This window comes from Antedon bifida, chromosome 7 (assembly GCF_963402885.1).
Source record: "Antedon bifida chromosome 7, ecAntBifi1.1, whole genome shotgun sequence".
NCBI lineage: Eukaryota > Metazoa > Echinodermata > Crinoidea > Comatulida > Antedonidae > Antedon > Antedon bifida.
The window spans coordinates 8,305,598-8,332,383 of NC_136232.1; the positions used below are offsets into that span (position 1 = coordinate 8,305,598).

The 26,786-nt window shown below is 32.1% G+C and overlaps 4 protein-coding genes across 4 annotated transcripts; 2 read left to right on the top strand and 2 right to left on the bottom strand.

Annotated features, from left to right (window-relative positions):
• Positions 1-1,781: 1,781 nt before the first annotated feature.
• LOC144849062 (apoptosis inhibitor 5-like) lies at positions 1,782-20,547 on the bottom strand. Its single transcript, XM_078706032.1, has 4 exons — positions 20,532-20,547; positions 7,828-7,976; positions 7,600-7,738; positions 1,782-2,002 (listed from the first exon to the last, which is right to left on the bottom strand). Exons 3-4 carry the CDS (start codon positions 7,699-7,701, stop codon positions 1,856-1,858), a joined length of 249 nt encoding a protein of 82 aa, XP_078562158.1. The 5' UTR covers positions 7,702-7,738; positions 7,828-7,976; positions 20,532-20,547; the 3' UTR covers positions 1,782-1,855.
• On the top strand, positions 9,279-10,241 carry LOC144848878 (tripartite motif-containing protein 2-like). Its single transcript, XM_078705828.1, has one exon. The coding sequence runs from the start codon at positions 9,279-9,281 to the stop codon at positions 10,239-10,241; it is 963 nt and encodes a 320-aa protein (XP_078561954.1).
• On the top strand, positions 15,365-16,969 carry LOC144848879 (uncharacterized). The gene is made up of 2 exons (XM_078705829.1): positions 15,365-15,540; positions 15,942-16,969. The coding sequence occupies exons 1-2, from the start codon at positions 15,365-15,367 to the stop codon at positions 16,831-16,833; spliced, it is 1,068 nt and encodes a 355-aa protein (XP_078561955.1). The 3' UTR covers positions 16,834-16,969.
• LOC144848880 (uncharacterized) lies at positions 17,302-19,697 on the bottom strand. Its single transcript, XM_078705831.1, has 4 exons — positions 19,673-19,697; positions 18,951-19,033; positions 18,275-18,663; positions 17,302-17,966 (listed from the first exon to the last, which is right to left on the bottom strand). Exons 1-4 carry the CDS (start codon positions 19,695-19,697, stop codon positions 17,750-17,752), a joined length of 714 nt encoding a protein of 237 aa, XP_078561957.1. The 3' UTR covers positions 17,302-17,749.
• Positions 20,548-26,786: the final 6,239 nt, after the last annotated feature.

Below are 26,786 nucleotides of genomic sequence, written 5' to 3' on the forward strand. Positions count from 1 at the left end.
TTCTCAAATGGTGCCCACATTGAACAACAGTAGGTAACCACTGGAAGTAATAGAGCTTTGTATAAGTTCAACATAGCTAACCAGGACATATTTTTACTACATTTTGAAATGAAACCAAGCAATCTGCTTGCTTTACAACATATATAATTAACTTGTGTATGACAAGACAACGAACTATTTACATAAACACCTAGAAATTTGAATTCTGTAACTTTAGGAATATTGTCTGATTCTATGGTATAATCCCAGTTAACTATCTCTTTACATCTTGTAACATGCATTACGGCGCATTTGACAGGATTTAAGGGAAGTTTGTTTACATTTGCCCATTTAGCAATTAAATCTAAATCCTTTTGAAGCAATTTACAATCATTATTGTTATAAATAGGACGTGATAATGTGTGATCATCAGCAAATTGAAAAAGTGAAGAAGAAATATTATTTACAATATCACTTACATAAATCAAAAATAAAAGAGGGCCCAAAACTGACCCTTGTGGTACCCCTGAAGTAACATTTACCCACTCTGACTTTTCTCCTCTGTAAATAACCCTTTGGCGTCTATTTGAAAGAAAATCTGTAATCCATGCATTAGTGTTTCCACCAATGCCACAGTTATTAAGTTTCTTAATTAATCTTTTATGAGACACCTTATCAAATGCAGACGAAAAATCAAGAAAAATAATATCAATATTTTTACAACCTTTAAGTTCTAAGCTCTGTGCCCATGAATGAAAAACCTTTGAAAGTAAAAGTTCAGTACTATACATTTGTCTAAACCCAAACTGATTTTCTGAAAGGATATTATTATATTCTAGATATTCCCTTAAGCGATAGCAAAGCAATTTCTCAATAATCTTACAAATTATGGGAGTTAAAGACACTGGACGATAGCTTTTCATTTCGTCTTTGGGTTTTCCATTTCTTTTGAAAATAGGTACAACATTTGCATCCTTCCATTGTTTTGGTAAAATACCTTTTTGTACAGTTAAATTAAAGAATGTACATAAAACATTAGCCAATTGTGCCTTACATGACTTTAAGAATATTGGAAGCAAACAATCAGGTCCTGGTGATTTGGATATTGAAGAGGGGTGGGGGTTGGTGAGTATAGTGAGATACAGGAGTCGGTTGTTATGTACTGAGAAGACTTTAAACTAATTTTGAAACCCGTCCTGGGGCGGGTATAATTGCTAGTATTTAATAATTGTGAATGAAGCAGAAGTTACAATGTTTCTAGATCTCTTCTTTTGGTTACAAACTCTTAAGTTATGTCTACACTATCAAACTTTATATGATAAAAAAATGTGATGTGCCCTGTATATGGACATGATGATGTCATATTACTAGAATATTTGGGCATCATATCACTACCATATTTATGCATATCACAGCCATATTTAGGAACATCACATTTTTTTGTCACATAAAGTTTGATAGTGCAGACAGGGCTTTATAGTGAGGATTATTACAGGGAGGTTTGCTTTTCCACAAAGGGTTAGGCCATTTACAATACTTTCAAGCTCTTTGAAAAGAACCCTTGAACCCCCTCTGGCTAAGGGCTTGGTATGCTATGAAAATGAACAATATACACACAATTACCTACATCTATCTTTATTGTACAAAACATTCCAAAATTTTTGTAAAATTGAATATATTGCCATACCTGTAGCATTGGAATAGTTCCTTAGGATTCTTCACAAAACTTTGTACAGCAAAGTGGTAATATGTCTTCATTTTTTTACCATTACCCTTATTTTAAAGTGGAGATGTTATTTTTTCAGTTTTAAAAGATGACCATTTTCATTCTTACCAGCAATGCATTGTGAACCTTCTCTAAGCACCCTCTGTCTTTTTAATCTCCACAGTGTGTAGACATCTCAGCTAATAACTTTAATACTTCCAAGTTTACATTTGTACCTTCTGGTCCCGCCAGCTCACTGAGGAACGGGACGACATGGTTTGAAATGTGTTCTATAAACTTGGTTGAATGCACATTTTTCTAGAAAAAAAAAAGAAAACTATAGTCTTTAGAAAAGAATTCTTTAGAATAAATCTATAATCGTAATGGAATTAAGATATGCAGCAAAAGATAGAATTCTTTGGAAAAGTTTAAGATAGTGAAAACATGTAAGGTGACTGAATTGGACCCTTCATCATTATTTTGATTTGTGGAAGTGAATTTTTATTGCTTTTTTTTATTGTTCTGATTTTTGAAAGAAGATCTTATTTTGTTATTGAGTCCAAACTTAGTAATAAATAAAAATCTATAATCTGTGACTGTACTGTACATTTACTGCATAAAAAATGTTACAGTAGGCCTAACCCTTGTTTGCTAGAATTAAAGAAATACCTGTCCATGTTGTACATTGTGCGATTGGTTAGCTAAAGAACATAGCGATGAGCTTATTTAAACGTGATAGCAATCTTTAGTTGCAATAGTGCATTATAATATGACTTACTTTTAGCTATTGTATTACAATATTATATACCACATTTTAATGTTACCAATTTTAAGACATCAATTTAATAATGTTAACGTTTTACCTTGTTCTAAGGTTTATAATAATTAATATTTTTTTAGACTTTAAGGGTGAGCACCTACGGTTAGTGTATATTTACATAAATAATTAGCATGATACATATATACTGTAGTAATTTAATTCCTCTGTTCTCTACAGTATATGTAGTTAAGTTTAGTTAAAAACTTAAAATTGTGTTCAATATTATACATACAAAAATAATAAACAAAATCACGTAGCCTGCTTTGTAAGAAAAATACATCGCTGTACAAATGATATAACAATTATAATAAATCAGAGTAATAGGAATTGCAAAGTATTATGTATCATAATAATATTTGTTTAGAGTAGGTATAACTGATCATTGCTTTTCATGGTAAAGTGAACAATTATAATCACATTCAAGTTTGAAAATACTTAACAAACAAACTATGGTGTGTTTCTATTGTGATGGATTAGTTTAGTTGAGTGTTTTGCATCCCAGATTTTGAAATCATTACACCTACAGTAGTTTAGAATACTGCTCTGGACATATATGATATTTCAACGCAGAAAAACCAACTTTACAGCATTTCATTATTAGGAAAGTTAGTTTAAATTCTTGTAACTAACATTTGAATACAGTACAAGGTATTTACATATAACTTTTTTTTTGTGGATTTAATTTGCATACAAGTCTCATATACAAACAACCACGATACTGTAGATGGACTTAGTTAGACGTACAGTACTTAGGCTTGGCTGAAATTGGAGAAATTTTCCACTAGGTACATGTGTATCCTATTTTATTCTCCAGTCCTGTTTCTGAAATCTAATCTAAAATATGGTGTGGATATTCAGTTAATAATTAATTGTTATTTAATGCTCCATATTCATTTAAATTACACACAAAATCCTAAAGTAAAACATTCATTGTGTCGGATAGAAACTAACATGGTGAGAATATACAGTTCGTAATATTATTTTTATTAAACAAAATAATTACAAATTACTATTGCAGGATGGCTAGCAAGGATTTAAGTCTACTTGGAGAAATAGATGATAAAGTACTAGAATGTTCTATCTGTAATGGAAGGCTAGAAGACCCAAAATCACTTAGCTGTATTCATAGTTTCTGTCTGAAATGTTTGGAGAATTGGGTTCAAACCAATCATGGCAAGCTAACATGCCCTATTTGTCGCAAAGAGTATCCTATTCCATTAGGAGGGCTTCAAAAACTTGCACCAAATACAGTTCTTAACAACCTCTTAGAAACCATCAAACAACATGAACAGAAAGATAAGGCTAAAGGCACTGCCTCTCTGTGTGCCTCTCATGCTAAACCATTAGAGATGTATTGTACAAAATGTAAAGTACCAATATGCATACAATGCACTGCAATGGAACATGCTGCAGGAGATGGAAAACATGAACTAATTAACATTGCAACAGCATTTAATACGTTTAAGGAAACCTCAGAAGACTTAAAGAAAGCTTCCAATGAATCCATAAAAAAAATAGAAAATGTACTTAAAGTAGTCAGAGAGAATGCTAAAGAACTAGAAGAAAGTAAAGATGCAAGTCTCACAGATATTGATAACCAAGTTCAAGAAATGGTACAAGTAATCAAGAAAAAAGGAGAAGAAATGAGAAAAAAAGTTGAAGCAACTTATATAGAGGAAAAGGAAGTTAATGACGTACAAATTACAAAATTAACAAAAATCATCTCTGAATTAAACACAAGTGTGAGTTTCTTAAATCAGTTACTAGTGAGTGAGCCAGCAACTGCTATGAAATCAAGTGAGAGTGTATTAAATACACTGATGGATGAAATTAATAAATTTGAAGAAATCAAACAAAAGGACAGCAGACAAATTAACTTTATTAGAAACAAACAGCCAATTGATTTACTGAAAGAAAATGACATTGGAAATGTTGTATTCAAACCACTTCCTATTAAAGTAGAGGGTGAGCCTTGGGGAGTAGCAAAGTGTGATAATGATTGCTTACTGGTTTCATTTCTCTCAAATGAAATTCACAAGTACAACCAATCAGGAGAATGTATAAGCAAGATTACACTACCAGAAAGTGTGATAGTTTACAAAATGTACAGAATGAAGAATGGCAACATAGCATTCAGTGATCCAGGTAATCAATGCATTCAAGTATGTGATATGAATGGTCATGTGATCAAATCCATTGGTAGGAGTGCATTAAAGAGAAAAATAAAGGATCCATCTGGTATTCACATAGATGAGTCAACTAATGTTATATATTTAGCAGATGGAGACAATGGATGTGTGTTCATGTTTGACATTAATAGTGGTAAGCAGTTGAAGAAGATAGCATCACAAAATGAAGAACATGATTACTTTGATGTTACACTTACACAAACTGGTAAAGTACTTATAGCAGATGCAGCACAGCATCAAGTATTATTGTATGATGACAAGGACAAGTCAATGAAAGTATTCATCAATGGAGGAGATGAAGATGGTAAGGTGATAGAGCCAGTTGGAGTTGAAGTTGATGAGGATGATAACATCATCATAGCAAGTAGCAATAAACTACAACTATTCAGTAGTGATGGACATTTTATCAAAAGAATTGATAAACAAGAAGATGGAATTAATTATACACAGCAGTTATGTATTATTTCTCATAACCCATGTATGGTGGCTGTAGCAAATTGGGTTGACAATACAATCAAAATATTTAATTATTAATGTATAAAATATATCATTGCATTAAAAAAACAAAGTTGAATGAAAGATCAATTACATTAAATCAAAATTATTTATTAATTTATTACACAAAGATTTTTTTTAAAACATTTTAAAAAAATCTTCAAATAAATTGGAAATTTTAAAATAAAACTCATAATATCTATTTTTAAAATTTCATTTGAGGCGAAACTTATGATGGTTGAAATCCTTGTATTTTCTAACTTAAATCTCATTTGAACTAATGTTATAATTAAAGTATGTCATCATTGAAAATAAATGCAATTCTTTTATTTAAATATAATAAATACATTTTTGAGTTGTTTTTTTTGTTTTGTGTATATATTTAGTATTTTTAGAATAAGCCCAATTTGAATTATTGTATATAATATATGTTACACTTGTAGGCAAAGGCAGTTTTTGTTTTTCTAGTTTTAAATCATTAAATACAACATTATTCTTATTTTATCAAGTAAGCATAGATGTCTATGGTAATGGAAGTAGATTGTACCTTGTGATCACATACTGTATATAGTAATCTGTACTACCTAGTATAATATAAAGTGATCATATACTGTATATAGTAATCTGTACTACCTAGTATAATATAAAGTGATCACATACTGTATATAGTAATCTGTACTACCTAGCATAATATAAAGTGATCATATACTGTATATAGTAACTGTACTACCTAGCATAATATAAAGTGATCACATACTGTATATAGTAATCTGTACTACCTAGTATAATATAAAGTGATCATATACTGTATATAGTAAGTGTACTACCTAGCATAATATAAAGTGATCACATACTGTATATAGTAATCTGTACTACCTAGTATAATATAAAGTGATCACATACTGTATATAGTAATCTGTACTACCTAGTATAATATAAAGTGATCACATACTGTATATAGTAATCTGTACTACCTAGTATAATATAAAGTGATCACATACTATATATAGTAATTTGTACTACCTAGTATAATATAAAGTGACCACATACTTTATATAGTATTTTGAAGTGATGTTTTTTGCATACAGGTCTAATTGAATGATTTATTTAACCCTTGTATTTTTAGAGTAATACCCTTTTCACATCTGCAAAATGTAACAACTTGTAACCAGGTTTGCAGAGTGTGAAGAAAATTTTCTGGAAAAAGGCCTTTCCTTTTCTTCCGAGATGTCTCAAGATTTTACTGCGCATGTATTTCGCCCTGGAATTTAACTGACCAATCACAGTACGCTAAGAATTAAATAGCGCCCCCAGCTACGCAATTACAATACTTTCTCGAGATTTCTCGGGGTTTGCATATGTGTATATGAAAGCATAAATCGGGAGATCAAACCTGGTTACGCAGGTGTAATTTACGCAGGTGTAATTTACGCAGGTGTGAAATAATATGTATTATATACCGGCACATTTCAATTCATCTGCATCTGATTGGATAATCGCCAATCTATAGTTATTGCCATGCCCCGAACTACACCCCTCCGCTAAATTTTCACAGGCCTCTATATAAACTTTGTATAATCTTTGCAGATTTCAATGGGGCTATTTTAAATTTTATTGCATGTTGATTTAACTTTAAATAGTTAAGTTTAACCAGGTTAATTGAACTTAAAACTATTCATATTACAGTTGAACCTCCCGTAAGTGGCCACCCTCGAGACCGGGAAAAGTGGCCGCTTACAGGAGGTGACCGCTTACGGGAGGTTTATTTATTTTATTCAATTTTCAGGCACAAAAACATATAAAACAAGACAGCGGTGCAGCACCCTGAGGATTGCCATGAGTGCAAAGCACTATCAAGATGGCTCTCCATATACTGCACTTGAACATGTAGAAGTAAACAATAAAAATACAAAGATATAAAAATTGAAAAATTGCGTAGCATCAAATTGAATAATCATTAAAATTGATTAAAATATTATTTACAGATAAAAATGTTTTTTTAAAGAGAAAAAAATTGAAAATTTAAAGTTGCTTGACATAAAACCGGAGAGCTGTCACAAATGTGTTAAAACTAAATAAAGAATGTTCTCTAATATAATTAGGTTCTGCCGATAGAGGGCCAAAATCATGTATTATGGCTGTGCACGATATTTTTTGTCGTTATTTCGTGCACTTATTAGATAGGAAGAACAAACATGCCTTTGAAAGTGCGGCCGTTAAGGGAGGTGGCCGCTCACGGAATGATAATGAGGATGATAATTACCGAGGATAGGTATTGCCTTTAAATAAAACTGGGTAGAAGAAACTTAAATTAAACTTCACAGGCTATGTAGAAGCAACTAATTCCTTACTAGTAGAAGAACTGTAGGCTTGGAACTGTATTCCTATGGGTACAAAATAAAATCTTTTACCATAAAATCTGCTTTAAGATCTGCTTGTTCAATGGCAATGTTCACCAGCTGTTGACGACCAAGAAGGGTCTGCATCGTTGATAAACTTGATAAAAGCTTCATAAAGACTACAACTCATCACCATAACATCATGTAAGATCTATCCAAAAAAAAAACAATTAGTAAAGACAGAAACATTAACATTTGAGTAACTACATTGCACCCCTAGGAGTTAAAACAGGAACTTACTTCTTTTGATTTTTCAGTGATTTGTTCTTCAACATCTTTTGTTATTATATCTGGTCCTAAATATTTGACCTTTGTACTCAAGAACTTGATGACACGGTCACGAACAAGATCTCCCGATTGAATTTGGGCAAGTAGTCCTTCTAAAGCACCTGCTCAAAATCATAGCATTTATTATAAAATATGAATATTTAAACCAATAGATGCACACATCATCTAATTTCAACTACCACCACCATGTGCACTTGTTTGTGTTCATTTCAAGACCGTAAGCAGCTTTAGTTTTATCATACTAATGAAGATGCGTTAAACGTGTCAAAAATTCAAGTTTATTTTTAAAGTTCAAGTTTGTTAAGAATTTTTGTAATATCAGCCATCAACGTTTGTCAATTTTTACTGGAGAAACCAGGACAAATTATTTTCTGGATCATGTACACAGACATTTAGATATTAAACCTTATTCAATTTTAATACTTAATTTTGTAGTGATATGAGGGTCATCTCGTATTTTACAAAATTATATTATTTTCCTACCATGTCTGTTTACTATAGGATGAATGTAGATTATGTAAAAACTTTAATATTATAAATATAAAATGCACAAACAAAGTAGCCCACTATGAAGTAGCCCACTATGTACAAACATTGCTATACAAACAATACAACAAACTAATTAAACTAAAGAGAAGGTAAAGGTATTTATTTTGGTCTTCAAACTTAACTTAGAGAGATTCGATCCCATGCCTATCACATACTAGTACAATATTATCATTACAGAACTGATGTTTTAACACGTATTGAACTGTGATACATGTATATGTATTGATAATTATTTAACATGGTAAAGTGAACAATTATAATCACATTGAAGTTTTGAAAATCATTAACAAACAAACTATGGTGTGTTTCTATTGTGATGGATTGATTTAGTTAAGTGTTCTGCATCCCAGATTTTGAAATCATCACACCTACAGTAGTTTAGAATACTGCTCTGGATATATATTTTCAACGCAGAAAAACCAACTTTACAACATTTCATTATTGGGAAAGTTAGTTTGAATTCTTGTAACTATAACATTTGAATACAGTACAAGGTATTTACATATGCTTTTTTATGGATTTAATTTGTATACAAGTCTCATATACAAACAACCATGATACTGTAGATGGACTTAGTTAGACGTACAGTACTTAGGCATGGCTGGAATTTGAGAACTAGGTACATGTGTATCCTATTTTATTCTCCAGTCTTGTTTCTGAAATATAATCTAAAATATGGTGTGGATATTCAGTTAATAAGTAATTGTTATTTAATGCTCCATATTCATCTAAATTACACATAAAATCCTAATGTAATAACTTTTATTGTGTAGGGTAGAAAGTAACATGGTGAGAATATACAGTTCATAATATTATTATTATTAAACAAAATAATTACAAATTACTATTGCAGGATGACTAGCAAGGATTTAAGTTTACTTGGAGATATAGATGAGAAAGTAATAGAATGTTCTATCTGTAATGGAAGACTAGAAGACCCAAAATCACTTAGCTGCATTCATAGTTTCTGTCTGAAATGTTTGGAGAATTGGGTTCAAACCAATCATGGCAAGCTAACATGCCCTATATGTCGCAAAGAGTATCCTATTCCATTAGGAGGGCTTCAAAAACTTTCACCAAATACAGTTCTTAACAACCTCTTGGAAACCATTAAACAACATGAAGAGAAAGATGAGGTTAAAGGCACCGCCTCTCGGTGTGCCTCTCATGCTAAACCATTAGAAATGTATTGCACAAAATGTAAAGTACCAATATGCATAAAATGCACTGAAATGGAGCATGCCGCAGGAGATGGAAAACATGAACTAATTAACATCGCAACAGCATTTAATACGTTTAAGGAAACCTCAGAAGACTTAAAGAAAGCTTCCAATGAATCCATAAAAAAAATAGAAAATGTACTTAAAGCAGTCAGAACGAATGCTAAAGAACTAGAAGAAAGTAAAGATGAAAGTATCACAGATATTGATGACCAAGTTCAAGAAATGGTACAAATAATCAAGAAAAAAGGAGAAGAAATGAGAAAAAAAGTTGAAGCAAATTATATGGAGGAAAAGGAAGTTAATGACGTACAAATTACAAATTTAACAAAAACCATCTCTGAATTAAACACAAGTGTGAGTTTCCTAAATCAGTTACTAAAGAGTGAGCCAGCAACTGCTATGAAATCAAGTGGGATTGTATTAAATAAAATGATGGATGAAATTAGTAAATCTGAAGAAATCAAGCAAAAGGGCAGAAGACAAATTAACTTCATCAGAAACAAACTGATTGATTTATTGAAAGAAAATGACATTGGAAATGTTACATTCAAACAAGTTAATATTAAGGAAGAGGATATGCCTAGCAGTGCCTAGCAGAGTAGCAAAGTGTGATGATGACATTGGAAATGTTGTATTCAGACCACTTCCTATCAAAGTAGAGTGTGTGCCTTATGGGGTAGCAAAGTGTGATGATGATTGCTTGCTGGTTTCATTTCGCACAAATGAAATTCACAAATACAACCAATCAGGAGAATGTATAAGTAAGATTACACTACTAGAAGGTGTGAGAGTTAACAGAATGTACAAAATGAAGAATGACAACATAGCATTCAGTGATCCAGTTAATAAATGCATTCAAGTATGTGATATGAATGGTCATGTGATCAAATCCCTTGGCAAGGGTGTATTGATGGATCCATGGGGTATTCACATAGATGAGGCAAATAATGTTATATATGTAGCAGATAAAATCAATGGATGTGTGCTGTTTGACTTTAATAGTGGTAAGCAGTTAAAAAAGATAGAGTCAGAAAATGGAGAACATGAATACACTGATGTTACACTTACAAAAACTGGTAATGTACTTATAGCAGATAAAGGACAACATCAAGTATTATTGTATGATGACAAGGACAAGTCACTGAAAGTACTCATCAATGAAGGATTTGAAGATGGTAAGGTGAGGTACCCATATGAAGTTGTAGTTGATGAGGATGATAACATCATCATAGGAAGTATAAACAAAATACACCTATTCAGGAGTGATGGACATTTTATCAAAAGAATTGATAAACAAGAAGATGGAATTAGTGTACCACGGCACTTATGTATCATGTCTCATAACCCATGTATGATTGCTGTAGCAAACTACTTTGACAACACGATCAAAACATTTAATTATTAATGTGTAAAATATATCATTACATTAAACAAAAAAAGTTGAATGAAAGATCAATTACATTAAATCAAAATCATTAATTAGTTTATTAATAATTTATTGTCTTAATTATACACAAAGTTCAACATTTAAAAACAATCTTCAAATAAATTGGAAAGATTTGTTTAAAATAAAATCCAAAATAACAAATTTGGTTTTTATTTTGTTTTATCTCTTAGTGTACATGAATTCTGTAATCCGATTGGTCAATAATTCCGTATTTCGCCCATTTACTCAGTCAAGCTGATCAGAAGGGTAATATATCCCGTATTACCTGTTTGATGTTTCTACGCGCGCATTGTTTATGTATTGTATTGTATTTTTATCGTTGAGCGCATGCGTAGTTGTGATTTCAACCATCGAATATGAACCTATATTCGACGATTATTAGTTGCAACCTGCTTGTTCACGGAATACGGGAAATATCTACGTTCTGGTTCCATATTCCATTCGGCCTCATGGAATATGGAACCAGAACGTAGATATTTCCCATATTCCGTGAACAAGCAGGTTGCAACTAATAATATCCAATTGACTCAACAATGTATTTTTTTGTAACTGTTTATCTTAATATTTTAATCTATTATTGTAATATCCAATAACAATTAGTTGATTGCAATCAAAACTTTGAACTTTGAAATAAAATATAAAAAAAACAATAAAACTCTTTTAAAAACTAATTTTTCATTCTTGCTTTAAAATAAATTGTATATTTTAATTATCACATTGCATTGTAATTAATCTAAATGTTAATCTTGGTGTGGGTTATTTTAACCATTCTTTGTGATAGTATTTACGCAAATTAACAATTAATAAATTCATGGTGACTGGATATCATTAATATATTTTGTTATTTTAAATGTTTAAACTAATAATTTGTACCTTTGTGATTTAAACAATATTATAGCCTACTGTATGTAGTTGATTCATTTATTGATACTGATTTTTTAAAATATATAATACGCGTTCGCACAAAGCTTCTAAGCGCTTCACATTAATATTACCGGGCCATTTTTTTTTATAGATCAAACACATATGAAAACATAGTTCCATTTTTTATATTACAAGGAAGCTTTTGCAAAGGCCTTTATGCCTAGCCTGCGGACCTTGTGTACAATTGTTTCTGTCCATAAACCTCTCCATAGTCTTTAAGGGTGTATACACCTACCTACCTTTAGTGTCTTTATTTTTGGTTCAAATGTTTTATTTACTCAATAATTAATATGATATATTTATAGTTATACTGTAATAATTTTAAAATTCCTACCATGTCTGTTTACTATAGGATGAATGTAGATTATTTAAAAACTTTAATATTATAAATATAAAATGCACAAACAAAGTAGCCCACTATGAAGTAGCCCACTATGTACAAACATTGCTATACAAACAATACAACAAACCAATTAAACTAAAGAGAAGGTAAAGGTATTTATTTTGGTATTCAAACTTAACTAGAAACTGAGAAAATCCGGGCCTCTACAAACCCATGGCAGCCAGGAGTGGAGCGTCTACCAAGTTCTTTAACATGCACTATACGTACATGGCTTTACGTCCCATCCGAAGGACGAGGCAATGAGAATAAAGCATCTTGGGATACAATTAGTATGGTACAGAGATTCGATCCCATGCCTATCACATGCTAGTACAATATTATCATTACAGAACTGATGTTTTAACACGTATTGAACTGTGATACATGTATATGTATTGATAATTGTTTCACATGGTAAAGTGAACAATTATAATCACATTGAAGTTTTGAAAATCATTAACAAACAAACTATGGTGTGTTTCTATTGTGATGGATTGATTTAGTTAAGTGTTTTGCATCCCAGATTTTGAAATAATCACACCTACAGTAGTTTAGAATACTGCTCTGGACATATATTTTCAACGCAGAAAAACCAACTTTACAACATTTCATTATTGGGAAAGTTAGTTTGAATTCTTGTAACTATAACATTTGAATACAGTACAAGGTATTTACATATGCTTTTTTATGGATTTAATTTGTATACAAGTCTCATATACAAACAACCATGATACTGTAGATGGACTTAGTTAGACGTACAGTACTTAGGCATGGCTGGAATTGGAGAACTAGGTACATGTGTATCCTATTTTATTCTCCAGTCTTGTTTCTGAAATATAATCTAAAATATGGTGTGGATAATCAGTTAATAAGTAATTGTTATTTAATGCTCCATATTCATCTAAATTACACATAAAATCCTAATGTAATAACTTTTATTGTGTGGGGTAGAAAGTAACATGGTGAGAATATACAGTTCATAATATTATTTCTATTAAACAAAATAATTATAAATTACTATTGCAGGATGGCTAGCAAGGATTTAAGTTTACTTGGAGATATAGATGAGAAAGTACTAGAATGTTCTATTTGTAATGGAAGACTAGAAGACCCAAAATCACTTAGCTGCCTTCATAGTTTCTGTCTGAAGTGTTTGAAGAATTGGGTTCGAACCAATGGCAAGCTAACATGCCCTATATGTCGCAAAGAGTATCCTATTCCAGTAGGAGGGCTTCGAAAACTTGCACCAAATACAGTTCTTAACAACCTCTTAGAAACCATCAAACAACATGAACAGAAAGATAAGGCTAAAGGCACTGCCTCTCTGTGTGCTTCTCATGCTAAACCATTAGAGATGTATTGTACAAAATGTAAAGTACCAATATGCATAGAATGCACTGAAAAAAAACATGCCGCAGGAGATGGAAAACATGAACTAATTAACATTGTAACAGCATTTAATACGTTTAAGGAAACCTCAGAAGACTTAAAGAAAGCTGCCAATGAATCCATAAGAAAAACAGAAAATGCACTCAAAATAGTTAGGAAGAATGCTAAAGAACTAGAAGAAAGTAAAGGGGCAAGTCTCACAGATATTGATAAATCAAGTTCAAGAAATAGTACGAGTGATCAAGAAAAAAGGAGATGAAATGAAGAAGAAAGTTGAAGCAAAGTACACGAAAGAAAAGAAAGTTAATGACATACAAATTACAAATTTAACAAAAATCAACTCTGAATTAAACACAATTGTGAGTTCCCTAAACCAATTACTAAGGAGTGAGCCATCAACTGCTATGAAATCAAGTGAGTTTGTATTAAATAAAATGATGGATGAAATTAATAAATCTGATGAAATCAAGAAAATCAGTACTACGAGACAAATTAACTTTATCAGAAACCAAAATTTAATTTATTTATTGAAAGGAAATGACATTGGAAATGTTGTATTCAACCTTCCTATCAAAGTAGAGGGTAAGCCTACAGGAGTAGCAAAGTGTGATGATGATTGCTTGCTGGTTTCATTTAACACAAATGAAATTCACAAGTACAACCAATCAGGAGAATGTATAAGCAAGATTACACTTCCAAGAGGTGTGAGACCTAAAAGAATATACAAAATGAAAAATGGCAACATAGCATTCAGTGATAACGATAATAAATGCATTAAAGTATGTGATATGAATGGTCATGTGATCAAATCTATTGGTAAGGGTGTATTGATGAATCCACAGGGTATTGACATAAATGGGGCAACTAATGTTATATATGTAGCAGATGGAGGAAATGGATGTGTGGTGTTTGACATTAATAGTGGTAAGCAGTTGAAGAAAATAGAAAAACAAAGGGGTTACTTAGGGGGATTCTTCGGGGGATTCTTCGGGGGAAACTACTCTGATGTTGCACTTACAAAAACTGGTAAAGTACTTGTAGTAGATGCAGTAGACAACCAAATATTATGGGTCACTCTTAAATATTTCCATACGGGGAGGTGCCGCATTTACGGGTATATTTTCGAGGGCCTGGTAGCACAAGTGTGGGAAAATATGGAGAGTTGGTAGCACAAGTGTAGGAAATGACAGGGTGAAATTAGTAGTTTAAGTCCCTGGCCCGCCCACCCGTGTCAAAATGTCATGATTTATCGCCAAATTTTGCAGGGATTTTAGCATACTGGATGCTATCTATAGGCCTAAGCCCGGCTATAAAAAGCCCATCGCGGGGCCCATCGCTATAAAATACCTTTGAATAGAGTTCAGCCAGATAGCTAGCCAGCGGGCCGGCCGGCCTGCCTAGGACAAAATCATTAGAGAGTTTACGAAACACGACGGAGAGGGACGACGACGGATTACCAGTGCGCGCTGATGCGTGAAATGCTGGTTGTCGTCCACTTTAAAAAGTTCGATTACGATACGCGATTCGCGACGACGTCGCGTCACGATAGTTTTGATATGATATAAACAAACAGCCATGGCTTCCGTACAAGATGCATTAAATATCGCACTTTACGATGATATAATTGACCCCGAGGAGTATTTACTTTTGTATGATTTTAATAAAAGCAATAATATAAATGTACAGTACAAAGATTACAATAATTTTAATCTTGCATCGTACAATGACGACGAATGCAACGCGTTTTTCAGGTAAGTCTCCACCAACCAATCATAGGGTCTAAGTAAGAATCTAGTAAAGCCTATATTTTATGAAAGCAAATAGCTGATAGTAGGTCTAAATTCAATTGAATTTACATCAATAGGTTCATTACTAATACAAGTAGTGTAATTTGATAATTAACAACATTTAAAATTAAATTAATTATTTATTTGTAGGCCTAGGCTAGAAAGTAGGCATTTATTATTTAATCATACTAGCGAACTAGACTTAACCTTGTCTAGAGATAAATTAGTGTCTGAATTAATGTTACCAAGTTGATTGTTGGTCATACTATTGTTGATATTTTATTCATTAACACATACATATTTATATAATAGCCTAGGCCTATCCTTAATATCAAGTTAGTCACAGCTTTAATTTTTATTTAAAGATTTCAAAAAGAAGATATCTACAGACTGCAGAGAGCTCTACGGATAGAAGATGAAATTAGATGTGTAAATGGACTTAAAATTACTGGCATTGAAACATTGTGCATTTTGCTTAAGAGACTTGCATATCCATGCAGGTACATTGATATGATGCCAATGTTTGCCAGGCCCATTCCCCAACTATGCATGATAACCAATATGGCTCTGAATGACATATACAACAGATTTGAGCATCTCTTTAGCAATTGCTTTGATCAGCCTTGGCTATCTCCGGGCAATATGGAACGTTTTGCTGCTGCAATACACAGTTCCGGTGCTGCACTTGACAATTGTTGGGGTTTCGTGGATGGGACAGTGCGTCCGATTTGCAGGCCCGGAGAAAATCAAAGAATAGTTTATAATGGTCATAAGCGTGTTCACTCATTAAAATTTCAATCAGTCGTCACGCCAAATGGACTTATAGCAAATCTGTTTGGACCCATCGAAGGATGTCGTCATGATGCCTTCATGTTGAGGGAATCAAACCTACTACACAAGTTAGAACGCAATGCTGTATGTCGAAATGGAGATCCCCTTTGTATCTATGGAGACCCTGCATACCCCCTTCGTGTTCATTTACAGGCTCCTTTTAAAGGAAACTTAACACAGGCTCAAGTTGACTACAACAGATCTATGAGCCAGGTTAGAGTATCTGTTGAATGGCTGTTTAGAGACATTGTAGAAAACTGGAAATTTGTAGACTTTAAGAAAACACAAAAAATAGGCCTGAGTGCAATTGGGAAAATCTATGTAGTTTGTTGTCTGTTGACAAATGCCCACACTTGTCTTTATGGCAATATTACGTCAAGAAGCTTTCAACTCGATCCGCCTGCCCTTGAGGAATATTTTCGATAAGTTACACAAGCAATACAAGTTTTAATAAAACAAAAATGATTTTAAAATGTTTAAATATTATTAATTTTAATACAGTAATCCATTAAGATTACTCAGTAAGTTTTGTATACCGTATAATATTGTTCACTTTAAAAGTTGTTATTGCATTTTTTTAAATATTTCATATTTACTAATTACTTATTTATACACTTTTATTTACAATGTGTATTACAGTATATGCAATTAGTTGAAAAATATATTGAAAAATAAAATATATTGAAGTTAAGTATAGCAAAATTTCATGCTGTAACAATAAAAAAAAATGCATTTATAGTACTGTAAATTAACTAAACTGTTTAAATTTTATATTGCACATTAATGTTTACTACAGATATTGCACAATTATAATTACTTTATATATACACTTTTATTATTAAACTTCATGACCTATGAGGGTCTGATATAGAAAATGCTAATTGATTTATTGAGTCGTGAGAAATATCACAAGACCATACTTCATGGTGTTTGGATGTAATTTAAATAAAAATATTACTAAGCACTAAATGTACAAAGTGGTCTCCAGAAAAGGATGACCAGCTAGTGAAGGAGATGATTACGCTGGATCCTTTCCAGTACAGAGAAAGAACACAGCAACGTGGAAAAGTATGGAAAGACATTGCAAACAATAATTCACCATCTTTTGACTTCAACTTAGATGGAACAAATGTGAGGGATGGGTGGAATATATTAAAGGAAAAGTTGAGGGCAAAATTCAATAATGAGATAAAGGGGTCTGGTCCACCAGCATCAGAAACAACCATAGAAGATTTGCTAAGTTAATATAAGATGGATGGAGCACAAGCTGCAGGTAAAGAGGTTCATTTCAGACTAAATCATTGTAAAAACTGACAGAAAAACAGGCTTAAGAGGTAGAGCATTACTTTTTTTCAATTATACGGAGCATGAGCTCCATTTGTTTATTCATTTGAACGTTTTGATTTTGTATCTGTTGACGAGTTAATTCCATTTGTTGTTTCATCATTAACAACATACTTGATTGCGTCTCTTCAGCTTTTTTCTTAGCAGCAGCATCACTCTCCATTTTCACTTTTAAAAATTCCATTGTACTACTTGCTCTGCTTTTTTTTACCTCTCTGTTAATATATAAAAATAAAAATATATGACTAAATAATAATATTGTGCAATTCTTTTTCATGTACAATAAACTATGACTGCTCAGATTGGTATACTTATTTTTGGGAAAAAATAGACAACATGATATCATTTACACTATATAGACAGATAGAAATGGTTTTGTCTACGTACTGCTTACCATACATATTGCAGTATGAGATCAAGTTTTAATTACATCATCTCTGTCTATATTTTTGTCTTTGTATTGCTTTACTTTTAGTAAAAACATGTCAAAAATGGAATAAATATGTCATCAAGATCAATTTACCTTGATTTAGTCTGAAATGTCTCTAATGAGCGCTTCCTAACCTCTTCACCTGCAGCTCGTGCTGCGGCTGCATCACCACTCTCTGATCTTATATTTAATGCATCTTTCTCCTGACTTAGCAAATCTTCTACAGCAGCTTCTGTTTCTGATAATGCTGGTGGAGCGATACCAGACCCTCTTATCTCATTATTCAATTTTGCCTTCAACTTGTCCTTTAATAGATTCCATCTATCCCTAACATTTCTTCCATCTAAGTTGAAGTCGAAAGATGGTGAAAGATTGCCTGCAATGTCTTTCCATACTTTTCCGCGTTGCTGCGTTCTTTCTCTGTACTGGAAAGGATCCAGCGTAATGCACTTGTCAATTGTATGACCCACTATACGACCCCCGGGAGAGGTGCGTCATTTGTCTGATGTGAGTCATACTTTTGAATACCATGACGCACCTGTGCGTCAAAAAGGTGACTTACCTTTAGGTGACCATGACACACCCATTTTGACGCACTGTGACCATGTTGTTTATGATATGGTGGGTGGTAAAGTGACGGACATTGACACACCTTGTTCATTGATGTGACGTACCATCTAGGTTTTTTGACGCACCCCTGCGTCAGTAATTATTTGTAAATGACACACCCATGACGCACCTCTCCCGGGGGTCGTATAGTGGGTCATACAATTGACAAGTGCATAATCATTTCCTTCACTAGCTGGTCATCCTTTTCTGGAGACCACTTCTTAGTTGGAGATATTTTTTTTGCTAAAATAGGATAAAAAATGTATGTAATATCAATCAATAACACTAAAAATTAAAAGTATTCTGTCATTATTGATGTTGTTATAGCTCAGTATTATTATAGGCTAGCCTAGGCCTCAAACCAAGTCTAGGTATATTAAACCAATGTAGACAGGACTGGATGAAAAATTACTGGTATGACCTACCGTAGCTACTATTATTAGTACTAGCCTAGGCCTACTACTAGGCCAGAGTGGGCATTGCCTAGCCTAGCCTACTACTACTACCTAGCTAGGCCTAGGCCTAATTAAGAAAGTTAGTAGGCCCTAGCTAGGCTACTTACCTAGCTAGGCCTAGTTAGTGACTTAGTATAGGCCTATGTAGGACTAGGCATAGAATAGGCCGTAGTTTAGTTAGGCCTAGTAGCCTAGGCCTAGATAGATAGCTACTAGCCTAGGTGCGCCTACTACGGGCTAGGTCTAGTAGGTAGACCTATTCTAATTTCTAGCCTACTTTTAGGCAGCAGAGGGAACTTTATTTTAAGTGATAATTTTATCTATTATTAAATCAGGTCATAAATTAAAAATCGATGCAAACATTATTTAGGATCCCATTATTTAATTGATAATCATTTTAAATATAAACATAACCAAATATACATACTTTGGGCAGCTAATTGAGAAGTCATTGTTTGTGTTTTTTATTCGTACACTGTGAACAGCAAAACAGCAATTTTGCTGTTGTCTTCGACCAGACGACAACTGGTGAAATTACTGACGCAGGCGCAGTGTCGTCAGTGGGCGGGGCTATCACTGTCAATCACTCGTTGTCTGAGCTCCCGTCGTGTTTCGTAAACTCTCTATTCAACTGTGACCACTCTTGCAGTCGGAAAGCCGCGTTGGTAACGCATCACTGATTTCATTCATTGTGAGGGCGCGCTTCGTGGAAAATGTTGGCATTTTTGCTATTTTAGTACACTTAGAAAATGGTATAATTTTGATATTAAATGAAATCAATAAACGTATTTCAATAGTTGAACTACAAGCGTAAATAATGATAAAAACTGTGATCTAAATTCCACAGATTTTTTGTTTCAAGAAATATCATTATTTTATGTATAAACTTTTTTACTTTAATTTTTTTTTAAATGATGGTAAAAAATCATTAAATTTCATATTTTCTAGATAAGGTTTCAAAGCGAATTTAAAATCCTTTCAAGATAAACTATTAAGCTATCTATTAAAATAAAAATCTAATTTTAAGCTTTCTTGGGATGCAACTCCCACTAATCAAACCAAACCTACTACATTTCTGTTCTGTTTCGATCGAAAAATCGCCATTTTGAAACTTTGTTTACGTTTTACGAAGCTGGTACGAATCGTCCCGGACCGAATCGTGTCTGTGTTCAATACAGTTTTCATGCAGGCGTATTACGTCATAGGCCTAAGATTTCAATTTGCTCCCCAATTATTGTTCTATTTGGTTTCTGAGCTAGGAAAGGCTACCTACTATAATTACTTACTTGATTTCTAGCCTAGCTAGGCCTAAAAATAGTATTTTCTAGGCCTAGCTAGGCTGAGTAATTCTGATATAATACTAATATTAGATAGGTAGGCCTACCCTAGTGAGTGTTAATAATATTAGCTGGGTATTCTATAGTCTAGGCTGGTGGTAGGTCTATCCCAGCTCTGCTCATATACCAAGCAAGAAGAAGCCTGAAGGAGAAACTAGGCCCAGAACAAATAAAAAACTGTTAAAAAAACAATAAATGGAAAAACAAAAAAAAAATAACCCATTTTCAATTTATATAATATGGGGAATGTTTTATAAAATCGGGCATGTTTGTTTCAGAGACTCAAACGTGTATTTTTATATGGTCATGTTTTTAAAAAAGATAATTATGGGCCCAGCTGAAACCAAGATATAAAAATATAAGTCCATCATTTACTTGAGTATTGTTACAGTGATTGGTTGGTACTCAGTATTTCAGTATCTGGCAGTAAATGTCACACTTGTATATAAATATTACTTTATTAGATACAACTTGCATTTCACACAAGCAACCAATTTTTTTTTTACGTATACAGAATGTGAAAAAGCAGTTTTTAATACAAATATCTTTCAAACAATACTGATATAAATAGTAAATACTACTACTGTATATAAAAACTTGCTTTTATTTAAATAGCACCTTGTTCATCAAACATAACAAACTAGCTAGGCCTATATCATATTAACTTACGTGAGTCTTACGGTTGTAATGATTTTATGATTGTTTTATATGTTTATATTGTATGTATCTGTGTGACTCTGGTTGATAAAGTAAATCAATCAATCAATTGCAACTTAATTTATATCTTATCATTGACTGATCTGAAACGCTTCTAAAACTTGAATGCGTATGAATGTATATGTTATATTATTATTAGCGAATAAAATGAAAAACTATCAGCTGCAGCAATGATATTGAAATCGACAAAACCATTACAGCTTCCACCGTCCAACCTCATATTGAAGAACGAGACAGAAAATCGTCGAGTCTTGATACCAACAAAAAACCTAAAATGAAAATGAATAGCTGAAATGTAATGAATGAAACTATTTAAATAATTGTCACTATGATATGAACAAAACATTGCATCGTTATACAGTATAATTATTCAACAACCTGAAAACATTTTCAGATATAGGCCTACCATGAAAAAGCAGCAAATACAAAATTTCATTATGTCTGTTTATTGTAATAATTATTAATATTATAAATAAATTGTACCCCTCAGTTGTCAATAATTTTACTATAAATAAATATTTAACTATAGAATAGGTAGGCCTATACCTGTATCAGGCTGCGATTTGCTTAATTATCTTTTTAAAACTTCCCAATGCATCTTCAATATAGAGTAGGATTGTAACGATACTTTAATAATACTAAATTGTAACTAAAGTATTTAAATTATTAACAGAACATGTTACTAGGCCTAGGCCGATATAATACGACAACGATCCACCAGGTCGTGCATATACTCACCTACAACAACCACAATCAACACACCATGGACCACACACGACGGAACTAGTGCCGCGAGACGTAAAAATATATGACATGAGGACCTTTTTTAAAATGTTCGCTATAGGAAGCTTAAATAGGGTTTCAAGCCAATTTTAACGTAAAACAGACTATTGATACTTACTCTATCCATATACGTCGGTTTTTTGGTAATTCACTGTATGGGATGCAAATCCCACTAATGGAAAATTTGTAAACAAACACCTGTTAGAAAACTTCAGTTTTGACGGACGCACACGAACTTTGGAAAGAAATTGTCGCTGACAACAAATCCAACAAATTATTCAGAAAATTAGGTGACCTGCGACATCTTAAACATATAAGGAACTGATCTTACCATATATGGTTAATTTTTCGCCTACTAATGTTTATTAAACAGCTATTAAATGACGTATACTTTATGCTAATGTTTTCGCGCGAAACGTTGATGCTTCTGTGCCGAGAGAGGGCTTCTAAAATTTATGACGTCATGCGAAGTCGAAAATTCAGCGATAACGGTCATATTTCCCAACGCGGCTCTCCGACTGTTGATCATCGATTGTTCACGACACACACACACACGTCACACATGCAATTGCACCTCGGTCAATTGCGGTTTGCTGCAGCACGTCGCTGAGAGTGAGGCATACATATATTGTATTTGGCTTGAGGTATTGCCTGTTAAAGAATAGCACGGGCTATTCCATTTTACTGTGGGTAATTGCGGTCAAATTTATAATAAATATTGAAAAACTGCAGGTACAGTATAGTATATACAAATGATTTCCTCATTGCTGCCCTCTATATATTTTATTCCATGGATTTTTAACTGTATTCAAAGATACTATTTGCTGTATATTGTAGAAACCTACTGTAAAGTTTTTTTTTTTTCTCTTTCGTGTTTTATTTCGCACTTCTACTTTGATAAACTACGGTGTACTTCTGTAGTATGATTTAAGGTTTTATTTCAATTGCCATATACAATTAATAAGAAATAACACTTAATAAGAAATAACACGAGGTCAAAAGATGGAGATATAAATTAATAAATATAAAAAATGATCAAGGGAATTTTCCATCGAGGGTATTAAAAAGAAAATACCCGACACGGGTCATACTATACTGGATAATTTTTTAAAAGCATAACATGGCACAAGCGTACATGCATAGGCTATAAAAGTGTTTACATTTCATATAAATATTATTTTGATGATTTGCATCTCTAAGTATGATTATTAAGAATATCGGTTTTAATTCAATTTAATTTTCATCTTACTCAATGACAGATTCATCTTTTTAGCATGCTCTTTTTTTACTGCTCTAATTTTGTTCCAATATAACAAACCTAGAATTAAACATAAACAAAGTCCCAAGTTAAATATGCAATTTCTGTTATTTTTAGAGCGAGTTCGTTTTATTGTATTTAATTAAGTATTTAATTGTTGTAATAACCAATTTAACGATGACCACCATATTTACCAACCTGAGAGATTTAAAATGCGGGACAGACTATTTTTGGTTTTGTGATCGAACACGGCTTGCGACGGAAACAAATTTAGTTCACTGGCACTCCTATGGCCGGAAATATTACTCTCGCACGTAAAATTCATGATGAATGGCACCTCTTGTATTCCGGTACGGTAAGCGATGCAAATATTATTAGATTGTATGTTACTCTTTTTTTGTTAATCTATAATTCAACGTTTTTCAGCATGCTGATTCTTGAAATTATTTTATTAAAAAACATTTTTTGGAGTGTAAAAATTGAACTGATCCACCATCCAATAGCAAGAAAATTGAGTTTACCTTTCATAAACGCACACATGTCATGTGTAATATTGCGATCATGACAAACGCATGGTTATAAGCCCATCCTCGTCACGGCGAGCGACCACGGACACATTAATTGTAACGTTCCCCTGATATTACGTATTTTATTGAGTGTGGTGTAATAATATAAATAGGCCTACTCGTATAATGTTCTATACTTTTAAAATATACCAATTAATTTGAATGCATTTTCCTCTCAAATTGTGATAAAAAATATTAACGCATCGTATTATAGGCCTACTTAGGTTTAAACGCGTGTTTCATTAAAAAACACTTGAAATGCGGCTGTCCCGAACGATGTGAGACGGTTGGTAACTATGGACCACATAAATAATTTTAAGTAGCCCTACCATTTGTTTGTTGGAATTAATGGTATCGATTAATTACAAAACTATTGAATATTATGTAATGTCGTACCTTATACCGCCAAACCAAAAATTTGGTGCTGAGAAATTTTTTTGTCTTATCTTACACTTTGATAGCATGTGTTATTGGTGGTACAATTCAGAATAGAATAGGACAGGCGGTTTAGCGTTAAACCCGGCCGATGTAAAATAAAAATCGGATAAAGTTAATTTTCAGTCGAGCGTTTCTTTGGTTGCCGATGCTCTAAATGTCGTCAAATTTAATAACACTTTGTAATAGGCCTATATATATATATATAACAATAATTAATCAAAAATAAACTTATAAATTTGTAATTGTGTTCTGACCGCTCTAAAGGTACTTTTTCACCGGTTGGTCTCTTCCCGTCACGCCGCTCCTTTTGTATATTCTTATTGATGATATAATTCTGCTTATACCATATTTTTCTAATCTATTTTTAAATGTGCCTGTAAAAATCCTAATAATAAATATGAACCTCTAACCACTGAAATTTTATAAAAGACTTACTTATACAGTGTTATTTAGGGTTAAAATTCAATTAGTAAACAATATGCATACATACATAGTAGATTAATAAAATTTACAGCTTGCCCAGCTTGTTTAAATGGACCCGCACTCAAGGTTACAAAATGGGGATTTGAATTGAATGCTATTTAACTAAAAAACACGCTCTCAGGGAAAAATCACAGAAATTGCATAACTGTACCTTTAAATTTATTTATAAAGTAAAGTCAAACAAGATAAAATCAGGTCTATTTAAGCAATTGAATGCTGTTTAATTAAAAAACTCGCTCTCAAGGAAAATCTCAGAAATTACGTAACTGTACTTTTAAATTTATTTTTATTGAATGAAATTATTAGTGTTTATCACATGGAACTAAAGTAAACTCAAACAAGAAAAAATCAGGTCTATTTAAGCAATTGAATGCTGTTTAATTAAAAAACTCGCTCTCAAGGAAAATCACATAAATTACGTAACTGTACCTTTAAATTTATTTTTATTGAATGAAATTATTAGTGTTCATCACATGGAACTAAAGTAAACTCAAACAAGAAAAAATCATGTCTATTTAAGCAATTGAATGCTGTTTAATTAAAAAACTCGCTCTCAAGGAAAATCACAGAAATTACGTAACTGTACCTTTAAATTTATTTTTATTGAATGAAATTATTAGTGTTCATCACATGGAACTAAAGTAAACTCAAACAAGAAAAATCAGGTCTATTTAAGCAATTGAATGCTGTTTAATTAAAAAACTCGCTCTCAAGGAAAATCACAGAAATTACGTAACTGTACCTTTAAATTTATTTTTATTGAATGAAATTATTAGTGTTCATCACATGGAACTAAAGTAAAGTTAAACAAGATAAAATCAGGTCTATTTAAGCAATTGAATGCTGTTTAATTAAAAAACTCGCTCTCAAGGAAAATCACAGAAATTACGTAACTGTACCTTTAAATTTATTTTTATTGAATGAAATTATTGGTGTTCATCACTTGGAACTAAAGTAAAGTTAAAAAAGAAAAAATCAGGTCTATTTAAGCAATTGAATGCTGTTTAATTAAAAAACTCGCTCTCAAGGAAAATCACAGAAATTACGTAACTGTACCTTTAAATTTATTTTTATTGAATGAAATTATTAGTGTTCATCACATGGAACTAAAGTAAAGTTAAACAAGAAAAAATCATGTCTATTTAAGCAATATAATGCTGTTTAATTAAAAAACTCGCTCTCAAGGAAAATCACAGAAATTACGTAACTGTACCTTTAAATTTATTTTTATTAAATGAAATTATTAGTGTTCATCACATGGAACTAAAGTAAAGTTAAACAAGAAAAAAAGCAGGTCTATTTAAGCAATTGAATGCTGTTTAATTAAAAAACTCGCTCTCAAGGAAAATCACAGAAATTACGTAACTGTACCTTTAAATTTATTTTTATTGAATGAAATTATTAGTGTTCATCACATGGAACTAAAGTAAAGTTAAAAAAGAAAAAATCAGGTCTATTTAAGCAATTGAATGCTGTTTAATTAAAAAACTCGCTCTCAAGGAAAATTTTAGAAATTACGTAACTGTACCTTTAAATTTATTTTTATTGAATGAAATTATTAGTGTTCATCACATGGAACTAAAGTAAACTCAAACAAGAAAAAATCAGGTCTATTTAAGCAATTGAATGCTGTTTAATTAAAAAACACGCTCTCAAGGAAAATCACAGAAATTACGTAACTGTACCTTTAAATTTATTTTTATTGAATGAAATTATTAGTGTTCATCACATGGAACTATAGTAAACTCAAACAAGAAAAAAATCAAGTCTATTTAAGCAATTGAATGCTGTTTAATTAAAAAACACGCTCTCAAGGAAAATCACAGAAATTACGTAACTGTACCTTTAAATTTATTTTTATTGAATGAAATTATTAGTGTTCATCACATAGAACTAAAGTAAAGTCAAACAAGATAAAACCAAGTCTATTTAAGCAATTGAATGCTGTTTAATTAAAAA